The sequence below is a fragment of the Cricetulus griseus genome, chromosome 4 (assembly GCF_003668045.3).
Source record: "Cricetulus griseus strain 17A/GY chromosome 4, alternate assembly CriGri-PICRH-1.0, whole genome shotgun sequence".
NCBI classification, from domain to species: Eukaryota; Metazoa; Chordata; class Mammalia; order Rodentia; family Cricetidae; genus Cricetulus; species Cricetulus griseus.
In genome coordinates, this window is record NC_048597.1 from 139,271,829 (window position 1) to 139,290,725 (window position 18,897).

Genomic DNA, 18,897 nt, shown 5'->3' on the forward strand with positions numbered 1-18,897 from the left:
TTCTCTGTGTAGCATCCTTCTTGCCAGGGCTCCAGACAAGATCTTTGGAAATCCCCAGAGACCAGCAAGGAGACATTGTATTCGTGGTCCAGAGAATACAGGCCACTAAACAGGCTCACTGAGGTCTGACATGTCAGTACCTCCATCCCCAGCTTAGGGAGTCCTCTAAGGCATGTTGTTCTGACAGTCTGTAAATTGGGGATCATCATCATTTTAGACTGTTGGGTCCAAGGGCTACGAACGGTAATTTCATTTATATATTGTATGCATTCTCCTTGCCTGCCCTACTCTCCCAGCATCTGGACAGCTCTAGAATCGGAAGGCCAATGGTCCAGGCTGGCCCCATCCAAACCATCTATAGACTCCTCTCCCTGTTCAGACCTTCTACAGTCTCCCTCCCACCTTTAACCCACATAGTTATCTAACCTCTAACTTTGAACTGGACCCAACTCTTCCTCATCCACAACCAAATTACCCAGGGCACCTCTCCACTAAAGAGCAGCAAGAATGATGTCTTCATATCTAGTTATTGTTTCATTGTAATCATTCCATATTACCACCAAATGGTTGTCTAAATTTTGGGGGGATTTACAAACACTCTAAATCTATGACCACTTACCCTCTATGCTGAAAGGTGACTATGACCAGAAATCACCCAGAATTCAGTCCACTTGCATTGACTCTCAGTACCTACTGTGTCCCAGGCTCTGCACCTGGTGACATTGCATCAAACAGTCTAAACACTGTGTTTTCTATTTAGCTTTGGGAAGGTTGTGTGGATTGCTTGCATTTTTCCCCTGCAGCTACAGCAAATTTACTTTTCTAATGAGGTTTAGCTCCGGCCAATATTAAAATGAGTCTGTGCTCCCTGCACACACACCAGCTGACAGCAGCACAGGAGACAGGCTCTGCACCAAGATCCTGGCATGGATTAAGGCTTTGCCATCACCATTAAGCCCCAAGGTAGGGAGTCTAAGTCTGGATCAAGAGCTGGATGGGTTGGAGGACTTAGTATGCCCAAGGGGTTGGAGGTCTTCTGCTCAATGTGCAGAGCCATGGGCAAGATTTTTCTCCCTATGTGCATAAACTGTGTAGTCCAGTCATGTGCTTATGTGAGGGAAAGTAGGCAGTGATGGAGGGCAGAAAGGACAGAGACAAAAGTCTTGGTAGCCAGAAGTGTCTCTGTGTTCCCCATTCTCAGGTGACCTGCATCCTGAGTGTGAGGCTCTGTCATCTCTATGCTGCTTGACTTCTTTGTTTCTAGGACAGGTGAAAGATCTGACCACAGGAGCCAGGTCTAACTCTCTAGGCTTGGGATTGCTACTAGTTATTTGGCTGTGGTTTAGAGCTTGTGACAACCAATGTTGAGTGTGGGTGGACTGCTTCCCTTAGCACACCAAGCAGTCCCTCACCACTCCAGCCATAGTTCAAGGGCTTAAGAGCCACCTGTGGCCAGTGGCTGCCATCTTGAACAATGCATTTAGAATTCTGCCTGAAGCCCAGAAAGCTCTTAAACAGCTACTGTGGCAAAGCCTCTGTACAGAGGGTTTGGCATAGTGTGGTGGTAGGAGCCACAGTGACTGGACTCAGCTCTCATATCTTCCTCATCTTAGTTGCATGGCCTTGGGGTGCCAATTACCTCTCTATGCCTCTGATTCTTCATCTCTAGAATGGGAACAATATTAAGATGTTGAAGAGGGAATGAGTCATTGTAGTTATTCATGCTAATTGCTCAGAACGCACAGTAGCGAGTGCTTTTTTGTTTTTTTATTTGAAAATAGAAAGCAATTTGTATTCTTCATTTATTTAGCAATTCACAGAAGCACTTGCTGAGCAGCCCACTCTGTGCCAGGCTCTCTGTCAGCAGCACGTGGCCTTGCCTGCAACACCAACCTCTCCAGAGCCTCTGTTTTCTGACCTGAGATAGATTATGGCCCTAGAGATAAAATATGACTGGGAGTGTGTCCTTATTTTACATGACTGCTTCTTTTTCTGTCTGAAGGTGGGGTAAATGGAAATTCTAACTCATTAGAGGAAACATACACACACACACACACACACACACACACACACACACACACACACACACGCACACACACACGCACACACCAGCAGCAGCAGCATCTAGGTTCAGCCCCAAGGTCAGCCACTGTGCCATCTTTCTGAGTGAGATAAAGAGATTTGAGGGGGTTCTTCCTGGGCCTACTCCCATCCCTGGTCTTGAGAATAACAAAGCCAGGAGGCTGTGGCTCCGAACTCAATGGAGGGCAGAAGCCAGAAAGGGTCCTGCAAACAGAAATCAGCTGTCACCTATCCAGCAATTGAGTGAGTGAAAGAGCCAGCAGAGCCCAGCTGGATCAGTAACTCACTTGGTAACAGAACCTGTGAGGTGCCTGTCTCCTCACCTAAAGTCTGAAGGGCATGAACCAAATAGCACGTGCCCACTTAGCAAAAAGTCACCTCACATACGTCCTCCACAGCACACCCCAGGAACTAGTATCCCAGAGTTGGGAGGTGAAAGGTGGGGACAGTAAACAGGGAGCATGTGAGGAACTTGTGCACGGATGTCCAGGCTGCCTGAACCACCAGGCTTCTGCAGCACTGGGCTCTGTAAACAGGCTGCTTCCTACACTTGTGAATGATGGGACAGAGGCCACAGTGGCTCCACCCTTCTCTAAGACCACGCAAACCTAAGTGTCTCCTTCCACACTGCTCTAACTTGGGTAAAACACAGGTAAGTGAGGGACTGGGACCCTCACTGACTTAAGACCTGGCTTCTAACTACTCACAGCCTTCTGATTGGGGATCACATTCTTGAGTCAGAGATTGGAGATCATCCTCATCACCCCCCACCATCACTGCCCTGGCACCCCGTCAGAGCAAAGCTGCTCCAAGATGTATTGATGCTTGGTCCCCTAGGAAGCACAGTGAATGGAGTCATCCATATAACATCAAGGAAGATGCTGTGTTTCAGAGACATTTCCATTGCCATCCTAGTAGATAGTCGTTCCTCTTTCAGCATCTTCAGAGCCTTCCTATGGGCCCCATCGGTTCTCTCTCCCTCCCTACCTTCCTTTGCCTACAGACCTCACAGTAGGCATGACAGTAGAACGTGGTACTGTTTTCAGAGTCTGAGGGACTGACCAGCTGGCACCCACACTGCGCAGCCATAGGCCAGGGACCCTGGTTCTGCAGCCTGCTTAGGATGATGAACAGCCTCTAGGCATGTGATTTTCTTTCTCCGTCAGAGTTTCTGAACTTAAGCTGACGTATTACTCTCCTAACTCATCACTTGTCGATATTAACTTCTTCTCCCCCTCATAAATCTCCCTCTGTGTCTCAGAGCAAGCGGCCGCTGCTCTAGCCTCCTCCCCTGCCAGGCTGTGGGCTGCCACGTACAAATACCCATACCCATTATTCTAAGGGTTGCACCCATAGCTGTGTCCCGAACTGATTTCTTCAAGGTGACATACCCAAGAGAGAACCAAAAAGGTACTGAGAAGCTCACCTGGGACCACACAGGACACCAAGCCTAACGCAGCTTCAGGGGAAGCTTGCTGGGACCTGCTTCTTCAGAGCCCCAGGCCTGTGAGACTGTCCTTGTTAGCCAGGTCTAAATGGACCACATGTACAACAAGCTCTTTTTAATTTATTGTGCTAAGAAAAAATATGTAACATAAAACTTACCATCTTAGCCATTTTAAATTTATAGTCCAGTAGTCAAATATAGTTACTGTTTTATAAAACTAATCTCCATCTTGCAAACTGGAATTTCTTCATCTGTTGGGCACCACCACCCTAGCCCTGTACCTTATTCTAGGTACATCATATGGGTAGAAATTACACTCCCCTTTTGTGACTCATTTGTTTCTCTTATAATGTTCTCTGGGTTCATCTATGAGGTAGCATGTGTCAGAATCTCTCCCCCAACCCCACTTTGTAAGGCTAAGTGATATTCTGCCGTATGCATGTGCCACATTTTATTTAAACATTCATTCCATGGACTGGTTCTTGTCTGCCAAGCATGGAGTACAAAATGCTGGATCGAAGGCAGTTGGCCTCAACTGCCCTTCCTGATGCAGGAAGGACCCAGCAGATATATTGGTACTCAGAGTGAAGTTATGTGCTAGATGCCACTGGAGTACAAAGCTGGCAGAAGAGTCCCATTTTATCGGGAGTCTCTTTGGGCCTCTGTTTGCTCCCTCCAGCCATCCTGTGTTTCCTAAGCATCTTTATGTGTTCAGTCCCCAAGATGAGTGTGACCTTCCTAATCCTGGGAGCAGAACAGTTTAGCAAGTATTGAAACAGACAAAGGGAAGCATATTCTACACAGACATCCTGGCCACAGGGGATGCCAATGTCCTGCACCTGCATCACTTCTACTGTCTTCCTGGGGCCCTGAAGGCAAAATCTACCTGCCTTTTTATGAGCTCTGTCTGGGCCCAGAGCTCATGAGGCCCTGGAGAGCCCTCTGGGGGTGTAGCAGGCAAATCTGTCTTTAGTATGTATCTTTGCAATGTTCAGGCTCCCTTTCCAGAGAGGTGATCAATGATGCATAGCCACCCTGCAGCTTGCCATGTAATATACAGCCCACGACACACATAGATAGTGTCAGCATAATTTCCACATGTGGGAAAGAGATTTAAGGGGCCCTCCATTCATCACCTCTACGCCTGCTGTGTTTGCAAGGAGTGGCACACTCAAGCTGGCCACACTGGCTAATACACATTTATTAGCATGTTCATCCAACCACCTTCAGCAGATCACATTAACTCTTTCTTATCCTGTGAGTAGGCACAGCTGATGCCACACAGCATGGACCTTAGGAACACAGCAGGCATCACCTAGCTCTAGAAGGGAGAGCTTAGGGTTAGGAAGTAACAAGAATGAAGTTCCCAGGAACCTACAACCTGGGGTTAAAGGGCAGGAAAATTATTGTATGCAGGAGGCCCTAGCTCTAGATCCCCATTGATATATCTTAGTATCTTAGCAATCCATAGTCCTTCTTTAGGTGGGCATCTTGGAAGCTAGACAGGGATGTAGGACTACCCTGTGCAGGAAGAGAGGAAGGAAGAAATAGTCCTCAGCAGAGAACAGAGCACAGTGCAGCCTCAGGGTCTGACTCTCATCTCTTCTCACCTTTAATCCTAAACCTCAGCTGCTACTCAGACTGAAGAAGCAGCGCCCTCCTAAGGCAACAAGGGAGAATGCACGGAACAGGGCTTTGGGGCATTGTTAAGGGAGCCTGCTGTGAACAAAAGCAGAGTGAACCAGGGCCACAGTGCCAGGTTCCAGGCAACACAACTGTCCCGCACATGGGAAGCCAACCTGCCTCAGGCCACCCCCATTTATTATGCTACTGCGTGCCAGTCACCTACATCCACAGGAGCTGAAGTCCCTGCATCACCTAGCTCTATGGAAGGAGGAATATGCTAGAAAAATTGCCCAGCAAGCAGTTGGTGCTGTCCTGTGGAATACCTGGAGTATCTCCCTTCTCTGCATCTTTTCCAGGTGGTGGGTTCCAACTGAATTTTGAAAGCTTAGCATATATTCATTTTATATAATGAATTTTGTTATGATATTTCATGCCTATGCAGAATGTACTTTGATAATGCTGTTATCCTCTCATGGCCCCCTCCCACTCCTGGAGTTCTGTTTTAAAACAAGGTGATTGTGCTGGCTGCCACTGCTCATATTTTTCATGATCTAAGAAATTGTTGTGCTAATTGTGAAACAGAAGCTCTACGTGGATTTCTTCAACTGACCACAAATAGCCCCCATGAGGGTTACAGTTAAGGAAATTGGGCTTCAGAGATATTGGTGACATTTCAGCGTTGTGTTAGGCACTGGGTCCCAGGTGAGAATACACAGGTTTAACCTGGAGGACAAACATCAAACCCAGCAAGTGCATGGCAGTTTACAAAGCCCAGCATCTGATGACTGAACACTGGATGCTTGGGCTTGGGGCGGTGCCGGGTGGGGTGAGGGGGTTAAAGCTAGGAAGGCACAGGGCTCAGGGGCATCTCAGCTTGCCAGCACCCTTCTTGGGGCACAGCACAGACATCAGTACCAAGGGAATGTGAGGAGAGAATGGCCTGGAACAGCATCAGAGTGAGGACAGTGCTGGGGGAGCAAACTGGTACCAGCTGACCCACCCTCCCTCTGGGATACAAAGCCCTGAGATCACCTGAAAGGCTCTGAATGCACGTTCAACATACTCAAGGTTGAGACACATGGTTCTAGGCTGAGGCCCACCCTGTGTTCCTTGGCCTGCTTGGTCCCAGTACCCACGTCTAGTGAGGATCCGGTAGATATCTGTGCCAGACCCTACCCTATATATGGGCACCCTCGCCCCTACTTCATTCAGGCAGCATAGGCATAGACTGTCCCCTGTCTTGGGGGTCTCCAAGGGTCTCTCCCTGCCTCAGAGCCAAGGATTTTAGGGGCATTGCAGTGATTCTCAGTTTAGGACCATTCTCTGCCAACTGTTGGTGCATGGCAGCCTGGCAGAGGGAGAGATGGGGCCTCCTGGCCAGCTGCCCACATGGATTCTGCTGCTTCTGTTTTTGAGCAGCTGTAGCTCTACTAGTCCCTGCTGCCTGCCTGGTAGCAAAATGGGCTGAGTCCCTCCTCTGCTAAGCAGGCATCCATTGGTAGTGCTAGCCCAGTGGGTATTCACTAACAGGAGACAGAGCCACCCCACAGATGTCCTGAGCAGCCCACAGGCCTCTCACGGGGCACTAAGCATTGCAGTAGGCTGGGTGGAGAGAGTCTCCAAAACCAAAATGGGTAAGCACTTAAATAAAGAGAATTTTGCTATACCATGGAGAATCTAAAGGCAGGGCAAAACCTGCATTTGGTGTCTTTGTGGTATTGAATGGAGTACACTGCTGGTCCTGTGCCTGTCTCCAGGGAGTGAGGTGAGGTGGGTTGGGGGGAGGATATGAGAAGGTTCCTGTTTGGAACAAGTCAGACTCACTAGCTCTCAGAGAGCACGTGATGCAGGAGGGAAAGCCAGCTTTTGGGTATCAGGAAGCCTGGGAGAAGGCTGGAGACCCACTCAGGGAAGGGAACGGAAAAGCACCCATCTGTGCTCAACACTCACTCCCACACTCATCACCTGCCCAAGGATTAAACCATGGGTCCGGATCACTTGTGATACCCAGTTGACCCACAGTCTACCTGTGGTTGATCTGTTGGCTCCTGTGAGTTATCTTTTTTTTTTTTTAAGTGTAAAGTCAAAGGAGGCCTGGTAAGCCAGGGGCAAGGGAATCTCAGTTTCTCAGTTGTCATTCTAGATGCTGCTCCAGCAGGGAAGCCCTTTGTCACAGGTCTGAGAGGGAGGACTTGCCACTCTCAGGCAGACTATTCAAACAGGAAGCCATCAACAGACCTTAGCCAAAAGAGATGTGGTAAAGTCACAATACCTATTACCTGGGAAAGCTGAAGAAATATAACCCCTACCCTAATGCCTCAACTTCTTCATCAATTAAAAAAGAGAGGGAGGGAGGGAGGGAGGGAGGGAGGGGAGGGAAGGAAGGAAGGAAGGAAGGAAGGAAGGAAGGAAGGAAGGAAGGAAGGAAGGAAAAAGCTTTGGAATCATAAAAGTTTAATGATTAAATGAAATAAATAGCACAAGAGAACTTGGAAACCACCCTCATGAAATTTTTAAAGAGCTGCCTCCTATTCCAGCATTGGAGAGAAAGTCAAAGAGACAGAGACAGACAGACACAGAAAGAAACACACACACACACACACACACACACACACAGAGAGAGAGAGAGAGAGAGAGAGAGAGAGAGAGAGAGAGGGAGAGAGAAAGAGAGAGAGAAACTGGCATGTTGGGGCATCTCTTTTATAATAACCCTAGGCCCAAGCATTGGGAGCCAAGGGCACATGAGATAGCCTTTCATTCCAATAGGGACCCAATCACAAGATTCTCCAAGAAGCCATAACCAAAACTGAGCTGTAAACTCGTGCTCTGTCACTCAGGTGACACACTAGACCCCTGCACACATGTGCAAGTACATATGTATGTCATGAACAGAATCCCTGCCCTCTGAAATCACTCGGTAGGTGCTCTATGGTTTGCCATCAGTCTTGATGTGTTGTCACGTTGAGAAATTCAGTCCAACCCCTTTCCAGATTTAAATTATAAGTATCACACCTAGGAAGAGGAAGATGAAGGGCAGGGATCTGAGACCCTTTACCGGATGAACTCTTTCTAAATCATCAGTTCCATGAGGGCAGTAGGCAGAAGTCCAGTGGCTGATCTGATACCAGACTTCCACCTCCCAGGGTCTATAACAGCCACTGGACACAGGTGCTCACCCCAGGGCACACCAAACAATACAGAAACCTGGCAAAGAGAAGCAAAGGGATGGAGGTCAGAGCAGGGAGGCAGATTTCCAGCTGAGGGGTCATGGGGTGAAAAGGCCCTGCTGGGATTGCTCCCAGAGCATTTGTAAGCTTCGTGTCATGCTGTAAAGCCTTGGGAAGAAATTGTCTCCCACTAGCTTAGTCCCTCTCTTCCTCCACCACCTGTTCTTTAAGGAAGCCCTAGGGGACCACCTGGGGTTTCACCAGAAGTAATCAAAAGCTAGGAATCCCATGCCAGACACTTCCCAGGCTGAGTGAATCACAGTTACCAGGATGTCTGATTTTTGATACTAACCACTTGCCACATTGTCTATGTTAATTTTTCCTAACTACCTATCTGAGGACACACCATTTTAGCTCCATGAGAAAAAGAAAGCTCAGCAAAGTTCCCTTGCCACAGAGTAGGAGGAGAGAGGTTCAGGAGATGCCCAGGACCCAAGATCTTGCACTATTGCACCATTCCTCATGGATCAGTCTTCCTAGGCAGAGGAAAAAGTACAAAGCTGGCAGAGAGGTCATAGATGATGATAAAACATATGGCATGGCTGGTCCTTGATGTTACAGTTGAGATCTGTGATGGTTAGGCAAGAGCTAAGGAGCTCAAAAAGGGGAGGAGCGCCTGGCTGTTTGTGGCATGAAGGCAGCCTCTAAGATGACCCCCACAATCTGTAACTCCCAGTGTTCATATATCAATATCCTCTTGTTCCTGTCGCTAGCTTCTAACCAATAGATTGCAGTTATCACACCGCAGTTATACTCCATCATGTAGGAGTGCAATTAATTCTGAATTCTCTCCTAGCTGACTTCACACAGTAAGAGGCCAAACAAAAGAGAGTTGTACATGACAAGGTGCTATGACAGAGACAGGCTATAGGAGGTAAGCACCTGTGGCCTCAGTGAGTTTTGCCAACAACCTGAGTAATCATGCAAGCAGATTCTTCCCCAGTCAATCCTGCAGATAAAAATGCAGCCCAGCCAATCCTTTGGTGAGAGAGACTTCAATGATCCAGACCTGGAGTCCTGATCTCAGACACTGAAGACAGCAAATAGATGCTATTTTAAGTTCCTTAGCATATAGCAATTTGTTACATAGCAATAGCTAATGAATTTGATTCCCTGGGGATGGTGACATTCTCTCCGTAAAGTTGGCATGGCTTGCAGGAGAAGCCCATGACAAAGAACAAGAGATAACAATGAAGAAAAGCCAAGGAGGTGGGGGAAACTGAACACTCTCTGGCCTCAAATTAGATGTAGGGTTCTTTGTGAGCAGGGACTTCCTCCCATGTGATGGGGGCAAGTGCCAAATGACCCTATACTATCTAACCATTGTCCTATTATTGGTCATTACACACCTTCCCGAACCTAAGCACCAAGTACTGTCCCCTCTGCCTAAAGAGTCATCCATCATACCTCTGCTGCATGGTGGCTCCTCCATGGACTGACTGACCAATTCTGGCTGTCCTCAATTCTCCAATATCTCTCCAACTGCTGTGACCTATTTGGCTCTTCCCATCCTCAAGAGTCAAGCAGTGAAGTATCTATTGCTAATGCCCTGCCTAATTATAGCCAACAACAGGCATGGGCATGTGATGGCCCCAAGGGACAAAATATGGGTGTTTGCTCTGGGTGCTCCTGCATAGAGGCTCCATGGAAAGTGAGTGTTTCACATGGTTTGTGAAACCTTTCCTCAGACCACTAGCATGACCCAGGTAGCCTCAGGAAACCAAGGCAAGTACCATTGTTTATTCTGTTTAAATTTCTGCTGTGGACTAGAGAGGACTCCGCAGAGAACCATGCTAGGTTAAAACCCAATTTTCATTTTTCACATACTCATAATCTAAGTCTAATTCAAGGCTATTTCCAGAAAACTAAAATAAATGAATTGCCTTAAAATATTTTCAACAGACACCATGGTTTTTGGGTTTTTGGGTTTTTTTTTTTTTTTTTGACACTGTTGGGCTGGAAGAAAAGAAGACAATTGTCCACGCCAAATCTGGGGTAACATACTGCCCCCTTCTCTGTGAGTCCTCAGCTTGGTTTCCAAGCTGGAAAGAGACAAGATGACAGGAGATCAGAGTCTCATGTTGCCCTTCCTGTCAAAGTACCACAAGTGCCACGCAGCAGGGGCCAGGCCACAAAGCAGGAGGGCATTGCCATTTCCTGGTCTAGTCCTTCCTCTCCTCAAGCAACATGGAAGTATGATGAGGAAGCCCTGTAGCCTTGGGAGCATTGTAGCTCCTTCCTGAGGCAGAAGTCTCCAGTGAGTGAGTGAGTGGATTCAAGGGTAAACCAGGAGAGCCAGAAATCAAAACCCAGAAGAATCCATTCAAAGTGGAGTGGATACTGAAGGGGGCAGGATTCCAAGACCACAGCCTCACCTGTCTTTAACACTGAGATCTGAACTATCGTGTGGCTTCTCTAGATCTTGGGCCCTCTTAGGCAAGGTAGGGAAGAGTCTCCTGACTACCACACAGGGTTGTTGGGACTATCAAAAAGATGGGCTTTCAAAAATGTACACCCTGTGTATCAAGGTAGGATTCAGAGTGGAACTTTTAGAAGATCCTTTCTCCTTTCCTTTCCCTTTCTCTTCTCCTCTGAGTGAAGAGTAGGAGGCTCTACAGGCCCACTATGTGTTCTAGGAGCTGTCACTCTGGGAGCAGTCAATGCCTGTGTCCTGCACCCCAGGAGAGACTATGGGCCCAAGGCATCAGTGCTGTGGCTGAAGGGCTGGGGCTGGGTTAATGAAGTATGGATTGACTAGACTGCAAGCTGATTAGCTCTGGCATTGGGCTTTTCCTGAGCAGTGCCTGCAAAATCAATACTAATCCCTTGATCCCATTAGGGGCTCCTGTAGATCTCTGGGACAAAGTCTGTGCCTTCATTCTTGTGGAGATGCCTTGTGCAGGGAAGAGAGATGCTGGGGTTGGGACCAACACCTCACCATCTTTATCTTCTTTACAATATCCCCTCACCCTTCAGTTTCTACCCCACTCTCGAGAAATGTAAAAAATCTCCCCAGTCACCAGGGTCCTCGGCCCCAGCCCCTCCTGAGAAGCTGACTGTGATGCCATAGAAAGAGATTTATGTCACTTGTATCAGCTCTCAGGCTCCCCAGTAATGTTCCACATTCTTCCGAGTATAGATTAAAAGTGTTTTATGGATGTTTGTTTGTTTGTTTGTTTTATGATGCTGGGGATTAAGCCTAGGAAGGCTTATTCTAGGCAAGAACCATCTCACTGAAAATAACTGTCTGGAAGACACATCTTCATGGGTTTTCTAATTGGGAAGCTAACTATGCTATAGAATTACTGGGCATAAAGCCTTGATGCACAATTAATGTTTTTCAAGTGGAGATCAATAAGCCCATCTTCAGGTACCAGGGCAATTGTTCAAATACCTGTGGGTTCAGAAGAAAGCCATTCTGTCTCTGTAGAATTGGCCAGCCTTGAGTACACCTCACACACCACCCTGGTCCTCTTGGGCCAACAGCTACTGCTTGCTCCTCTAGCCTTGGGTGATAAGAGGTCTTCATTTTGATCCCTTTCACCCCTCATTTATCTGTAGCCCATAGCACTTTGAAGCCTGCAGGAAAAAACTCCTGTGAATAGCTCTCCCCAGCTACCTTCAAGGGCTTGAGGGCTTTCAGTGTTACAGGTTCCACAGGGAACTGTAATGGCAACCCTCTGAAACTGACTCTGTACTGGATGCACCCCTGGTCCTCTCTTGCCTCATGTAGGACATGTCTTCATTCTCATAGAGCCTAGTCATCCAAACTTCAGGTTGTTAAAATAGCATAGCTGCAAACTTATTAGAATCAGCTCCCATGCTTTAAGGCCAAGAGCAAAGGTCAGGGCAGTGAGCAGTGTGAACAATCACCCCTGATGCCCAGGACATGGCCTGCCACTGTCCTAGCTCTTGCTCCTCATTCAATGGCCATTCCTCACTGATATTTACCCATTGAGCCCACAATATAGCCTTTATGCCTCTTCATTGGATGCTTAGAGAACACCAAGGGAATGGAGGCTCCTCATGTCTGCACTTGCTGGGCAGAGAGGCCAGTAGTCACTGGGGTCCATCAGGAGCATGTGTGTGAGCAATGGCATGGGAAAGCATGAACACAGCAGACCCTCAGTTCCCACGCTTCTCAGCACAGACATGCCCTATCTCACCATAGGGCCCCATTCAGCCACCTGTTTCTCAAACACCATTCTCTCCACCTTACCTTCTGCCCTCTACCAGCTTTCTGTTGGTTCTTCTGCCTGCCCCAGCCAAGGCTCCAGAAACCATTCTGAGGTACATGCTGATGCCACAGGCGATCACCAGAGTCCTCCTAACCTAGGCAGAAACCATAGTCTTGTGTCTCAAGCCACCTTGGTCTCAGTGTCCAGTGTAGGGACAGCCCCAACCCCTGGCCTCCTGCCCACACCCAGGCACCATTGCCAGTAGACCCATACCCTGCTGGCCAGATGGTGTTCTCCAAGTCTGGGGGCACTCTCTGCTCTACTTAATAACTGCCTGGTAATTAGCTCCACGATTTTGCCACTATGCTTATAATAGCCTCCATTAAAGTTATGGGGTTTTCAAGCTGTAATGGCTTCCAGAGTAATTAATGCACAACTGGGTTTATTGCTAAGTTTATTTTTAGAGCTTGTCTCTGTCTCCCCTCCCTTTTTTTCATGGATTTTTTTTGACCAAAATAATGTTATGGAATCAGACACTCCCAATGCCCCCCTACATTGTGCCCATATCCTTCTCATTGTCCCTTCCTATTCCCTGTTCCTTCTTCCTGTTATGGCATCCTGCAGATACTAGAACTCACAGTTCACAGAGCTATGGTGGAGGACGGTGACTCTTAAGCCAGTGTTTATCCAGGCAACAGCATAGAACCACATGACCTCGATGTAATTCCTGCTCAATCATTTTGTCTCTAACCAGGGGCAAATTGCTTACCTATCTTGCTTCAGTGAATCCAGCTGCAAGTAGAGACACACAGGTACCTGCCTCTTGGGGTAGCTTTGAGTACAGCACAGACTGTATGTGTAAACACTGTTAACTGTCTTTGTCATTGCACCCCATGAATGCTGTAGGAAAACTGGTTATCATGAGCAGTGGCACAAGCAGATACAAGGGAGGCTGGGTGAGCCACAGGTCTAAGCTGTCGCCCAGAAGAAGAGGCGTGAATGCAGGAAAGCAAGCGCCCACACAGGCTGAGGTCATGCAAAGTTCACCTTCTTTCTTCTGTTTTTCCCAACCTGGACTCAGAACCTTCACCTGCACCAGGCTCCTTTGAGAACCATACATTTCTGAAGCCTGGAAGGATCTGGCCTCCCTGTGTTGGCCTGTTGTCGTCTGTATCTTAAGATAATACCCAAGAGCTTGCAAAGGAAAGGCGTTTTCTCTGTGGTTCTGGAGGATGTAGGGCAAGCACATGGTCTTGTGAGAACCATGTGGTGCTGCTTCTGCCCATAGAGTAAAGCAGAAGGGTGAATGGACAGCCATGGAAGAAGGCGCATGAAGGGTGCCTCCATTTTAGAATAACTTGTTCTCGAGGGAGTGTGAAAGGCATTAATCCTCCTTAATTCCATAATCAGCTCTTGTAGGCCTCACCTCCCAACACCGCCACAAGACAAATCTCAACCTGTGTTTCAGAGGGGAGAGATTGCATCCACAGGGAGCTGCAGGCAATGCTGCATATAACTCAGCATTTGCTCCTTCCTGGGTGCCCCACCGTTGGCTAATAATGTCCCTGTAATTAACCCTCTGGTCCCATTCCCTAAGGAACAGGGTGGTAGACTGCTAACACTAATTCTGGAAGCTGTGAGCCTTTCATAAGAAGGACTGGGCATGGGATGCTGGCTCGCCCAGGGCAGTGCTCTTTAGTAGAAAGCAAAAGCTGGTCTCCTGGAAGACACTAGGACTAGTGGAGAGAAAATGTGAGAAGGAGGAAAAGTGCACACTATTTCCAAAACTGGGTCACAAAAAGTTCTGGTTGGCCATAACACTCAACCTTGGCAGAGACCAAGAGCACATGTGGGCTGGGTAAAGCAGCCAATATGGCTTCTGGGTGACTGACAGGTAACTGTCTACCATGTAGTGATGGACTATGACATGTTGGGCAGGTTGAGGACCAGATGGAGTGCTAAGTGCTATACCAGCTATGGTCCCAGCAGAATCTGCACGGGAGGGAGGTGGGGAAGAGAGGGAAAGGATGTCATCACTCTGAAGGGAGCTAAGAGCTGACTACACTTATTCTTCTGTCACAAGGGAAAGCAAATGCCCACAAAAGTGTCTACCAGCAGATTATCTGCAGAACCTGGAGTGAATTCCACTGGGTTGTTCTAAAATAAGGAGCTTTCTTGGGGCTCTCACTGCTGCTGTTTTTGAGAAGTGTCCTCAGAGAACAGCCCCCTCTCCCTGCTGATAGCCAGCTCTGACCTGAGGCTCATCCTGTGAGGAGAAGATTCCCATACAAGAATCTCCTAAAGACATAAACAGAGGAGGGCACTTAGGGCATTTCCTCACAATGCCCAGTCTTAACCACCTCTGCTTACCCATGAAGGAGGCCTAACTATGACCCTGGACCAAAGCTATGAAGAAACCACCTATGCTAATACGAACATCAGACCAGCCAGAGTTCCTGGCACATTTCTATCAGGGACCACCCTGAGTGCTCTCTGAGAATTAATTCATTTAGTTCTGAGGACAGCTTTGGAAATCAGGTGACTGATCAATAGTTGAAACACTAGTGCAAACCAGTTGATGGAACTGTCCAAAGGCCACAGCTTCTGCGTGGGCCAGTTAGGATTAAACCAATGCAGTGCAGTCTCTGAAGTCTGCACTGCATCCTACTGTTCTTGTACATGTCTGCTCATTCAGCCAGACAACTATACAGAAAAGGCCCTGGAGAGGTGGATGCTCTGCTGAGAAACTCTGGATGCTATGGGTCTGAAGTAGGCCAGCCAGCCTATTTGGTCCATGTCCACATTTCTGGCCATTCATCATTGCCCTCTCTCTCTTACAGGTATCAACCTCTGAAGGTTCCTGACCCTGCCCTGGACTGCTGCCCCTTCGCAGACTCCCATCAGGCTGGACTCTGCAAACTTGCTTCCGCAATGGGTGGGTGTGAGCACTGGTGAGAGTTACTGGCCAGTGTTCGGCTTCTGCCTCCCTGTGCCTGGCCGGCCGGCCCATGCCTATTCTTTTCTCCCTTGTGCTGCCGGCGCTCCGTGGCCACTCTCCCTTGACCTTGCCATCGCTCAGGTAATGAGGAGCTGTGGGTGCAGCCAGCCTTGGAGATGCCGAAGAGACGGGACATCCTTGCGATTGTCCTCATCGTGCTTCCCTGGACACTGCTCATCACCGTCTGGCACCAGAGCAGCCTCGCACCTCTGCTTGCTGTGCACAAGGGTGAGCCCAACCCCACTCCCACCCTGGCCTGGCTTTGGTAATAAAAGCTGTCCTGTTATCATTCTTTTTATACCTGGGCCCTGACCTTACCTTGGGGGAATTTGGGCCTTCTAAGACTCCACTGAAAGCCTCCTCCTCCCCCTCCTTCTCCTCCTCCTTCTGCCCCCCCCCCAACTCCCCAAACACATTGTTTTAAGTACCTGGGATTTGTTATAATCAAGTATGACACAATCCAGATAGACAACAATCAAGGGAATTGAAAAAGCAACTTGTTACTCTCAGATCTCAAGACAAGTGGGTATACCAGGATATATGAGGCAACATGGAGGAGCACTGGGGCTCTGGGTAGGGAAGCAGAGGTGTGAAGCAAGCCAGGACAGAACCTATACTGTGGTTATTTCAGACAGAGAAAGCCATATGAGCAGCTAAGCAAGCTTAGAAGTGGATGGTTTAGTCAGATGTTCCTTTTTGAGACAGAGTATTACTATAAAGCTCTGACTGGCCTATTACTCACTGTTTTGAGACTACCAGTATGCATCATCAAGCCTGGCTCACAAGTGGGTAAAATGGATGATTTCTGTGGGCTTTTGAATATTAGGGTGGGCTCACTTGCCCTGCATTTGGGTCTTGAGTGATTTAGGCTAGAGGAAGACTGGCGTGTAGGTTGTCTGATCAAGATGCAGGGATGTGGTCAGTTGTTTACTGTTTCTTAGGTACCGCTAGGAAGGGCAGTCCCTTCTATAGACTGCAAACCTCCAGATTGTCAAAGCAGTATCAAAATTTAAATACTTAAAGCAAACAGGATTAATATGCATACAAACATACATAACCAGTTCCATAGTGCACGAGGATGAGCCACTCAGCAGGGGTGCTGGAGAAGCAGAATCCTGGCCTATAGTGTTTTGAGTTTTGCTTTAATTTTGAATCGCTGAGGGGCAACCTCAGGCTTGCTCTATAGGTAAGTGTTGTACCTATAGAGCTACATCCCAGCTTGTATTATTCTGCAAAACTTTTCAAGGACAGTGTGCCCCCTTTTTCCTGCTTAGGAGACTAACTGGGCAAAGGCCTGAAGTGACGAAGAGTCTTCCTTAAGAGCAAAGGGAAGAGCTGGGATTAGAACAATGTCCTTTGAGCTATGAGTCCTGAGTTACCTTTTTTACTCACACCGAATCTCTACCCCCAGACCTCCCTTGCCCCCCACATCTAGCTACCTCTCTTTCCATCTTAGTAAAGCTACCTTCTGCCCCACCTAGCTGTGACGATCTCAGGCAGGCAGTTCTCCCTTTGCAAGGGGCACCATACTCCCTGGAGCAAAGAAGGTGCCCAAGTCCTTCTCATAACAGATAGGTGCTTTGTGGTAAGGCCTGGGGTAGTCAGATACCTCCACTGATACGGCTACAACAGTATGCCTATCATAGCCTTTGCTGCACTCTCCACCATGAAAGGCAGGCAGTCCTTCAGCCTCCCTGCAATCCCTCAGCCTTCTTGCTGCAGCCCCACTGCCCTTGCTGGGCACTCTGGTTCTCTACATGACATCATCCCCTGTTCATGACCCTAGTGCCTCTCTTTGAAGCTTGTCGGTTTAGACTCACTGTTATCCTTTGACATCATTCCAGAGGGGTTAAAACTACCATACATAAAATGACATAATGTCTGTTGCCTCTTGGCAGAGTAAGGGTCACAGACATCACACCAAGAGCCTTTTAGGATTCAGGGTTGCCATAGCCCTGAAGCTAGGGGAAGGGTAGGGTGCAGGCTATAGCCAGACCCTAACACATGAAGAACTTCCCCAGAACTTCTACCTGTTTAGGATAATCTGGATAGCAGAGAGCTGGACAAAACAGCTCTAAATCTTCATCCTCAACCCCAGTTTCCAAAATACGATTGGCTACCAGATAAATGAATTCTAACATCCTGCTCAGAATATCCTGGATGGTATCCCTTTTTCCTTAACATTGTTTCTTTTCAACTGAACCTCAAAGTCTCCTTTGGCAAGCTACGTCTTTCCCAGTCTTCCTGTTCCCCCACACTCAGCATTCAATCTATGGCCTGGGTAACAGCATCCATGTGCCTTGAGACACTAGCTTGTAAGCAACCCCTAGGAGACAAAAGTGGATCACTTGAATTCATCTGAATTGGACTCCACATTTTGCAAAACCTTGTTGTTAATGGTGATGCAGGACAGTAGGAAAGAACAAGGGAGCCATGGCCCAGGACCCTCTGTGTCCACTTTCTAGCCAGCCCTTTCCTGTGGCTTGCTCATATCATCCTCACATAAACACATGGAGCCACAAGGAAGTGGGCTAGCTATTGTCTTACACAGGAGTGAACAGTAATTGTGCCTAGTAGTGGTCCAAGCCCTTGATTTGTGTTGTTATCTATTCAATAACACCATCAAACAGATGCTATTATCATTAGCTAATATTATTAGCACCATTTTATGGTCACTGAACTCAAGGCACCAGAATCCAATAAACTTGTTCTAGATCGTGCAGTTAGTCACAGCAGACAGCAAGGTCTGAGCCTATGTTTCCAAGTCTGCCCTCTGGCCATTACCATCCCTACTGAGATACATATGAGCAGTGAGCACTACACAGTGACCTTGTAGCATTAGATTTCTAGATATTTTGGATGTGTCAGATATACATGTAGTGGCATTATACTACATGAATTCTTCAGACCCAAAAGCATAACTTGGAGATCAGGGAGTTGATAAAAATGAGAATGCCAAAAGCCCTGATTGCTCCTCCTAGTGGGCCTGCCAGGTTCCCCAATCAGGAAAATGTCCCAGATGTAAGAAAACCTTGGTCCTCAGAGCTACCCCAACTTGAAACAGGTTACTTTCAAAAAAAATAAATAAATAAGAAAGTAATGGCTCCCCCTACCCATGTCTGTGAGCATGTGGCCAGAGGGCAGGCTTTTGCAGGCATCATTGTCCCTGCTGGCATCCTTGGGGTGTAGATGCAAAACACTTGATGGATGCTAGGACAAGAAAACTGTTCATAGGTCCAGAGAACCCAATGAATGTGTCTAAAAAGTACTAATTAGGCTGGTTGAAGTAGCACATGACTTTAATCCCAGAACTCGGGAGTCAGAGGCAGGTGGATCTCT

At 47.8% G+C, this 18,897-nt stretch overlaps 1 protein-coding gene across 1 annotated transcript in view; it reads left to right on the forward strand.

The window, feature by feature from the left end:
- The first annotated feature begins 15,644 nt into the window (after nucleotides 1–15,644).
- Nucleotides 15,645–18,897, forward strand: part of B3gat1 (beta-1,3-glucuronyltransferase 1) — a 6,278-nt gene continuing 3,025 nt past the window's right edge. Inside the window, exon 1 of the mRNA XM_035444620.1 lies at nucleotides 15,645–15,786. Coding sequence (XP_035300511.1) covers nucleotides 15,675–15,786 — 112 coding nt within the window. The 5' untranslated portion in view covers nucleotides 15,645–15,674. The remainder of the gene's footprint in view (nucleotides 15,787–18,897) is intronic.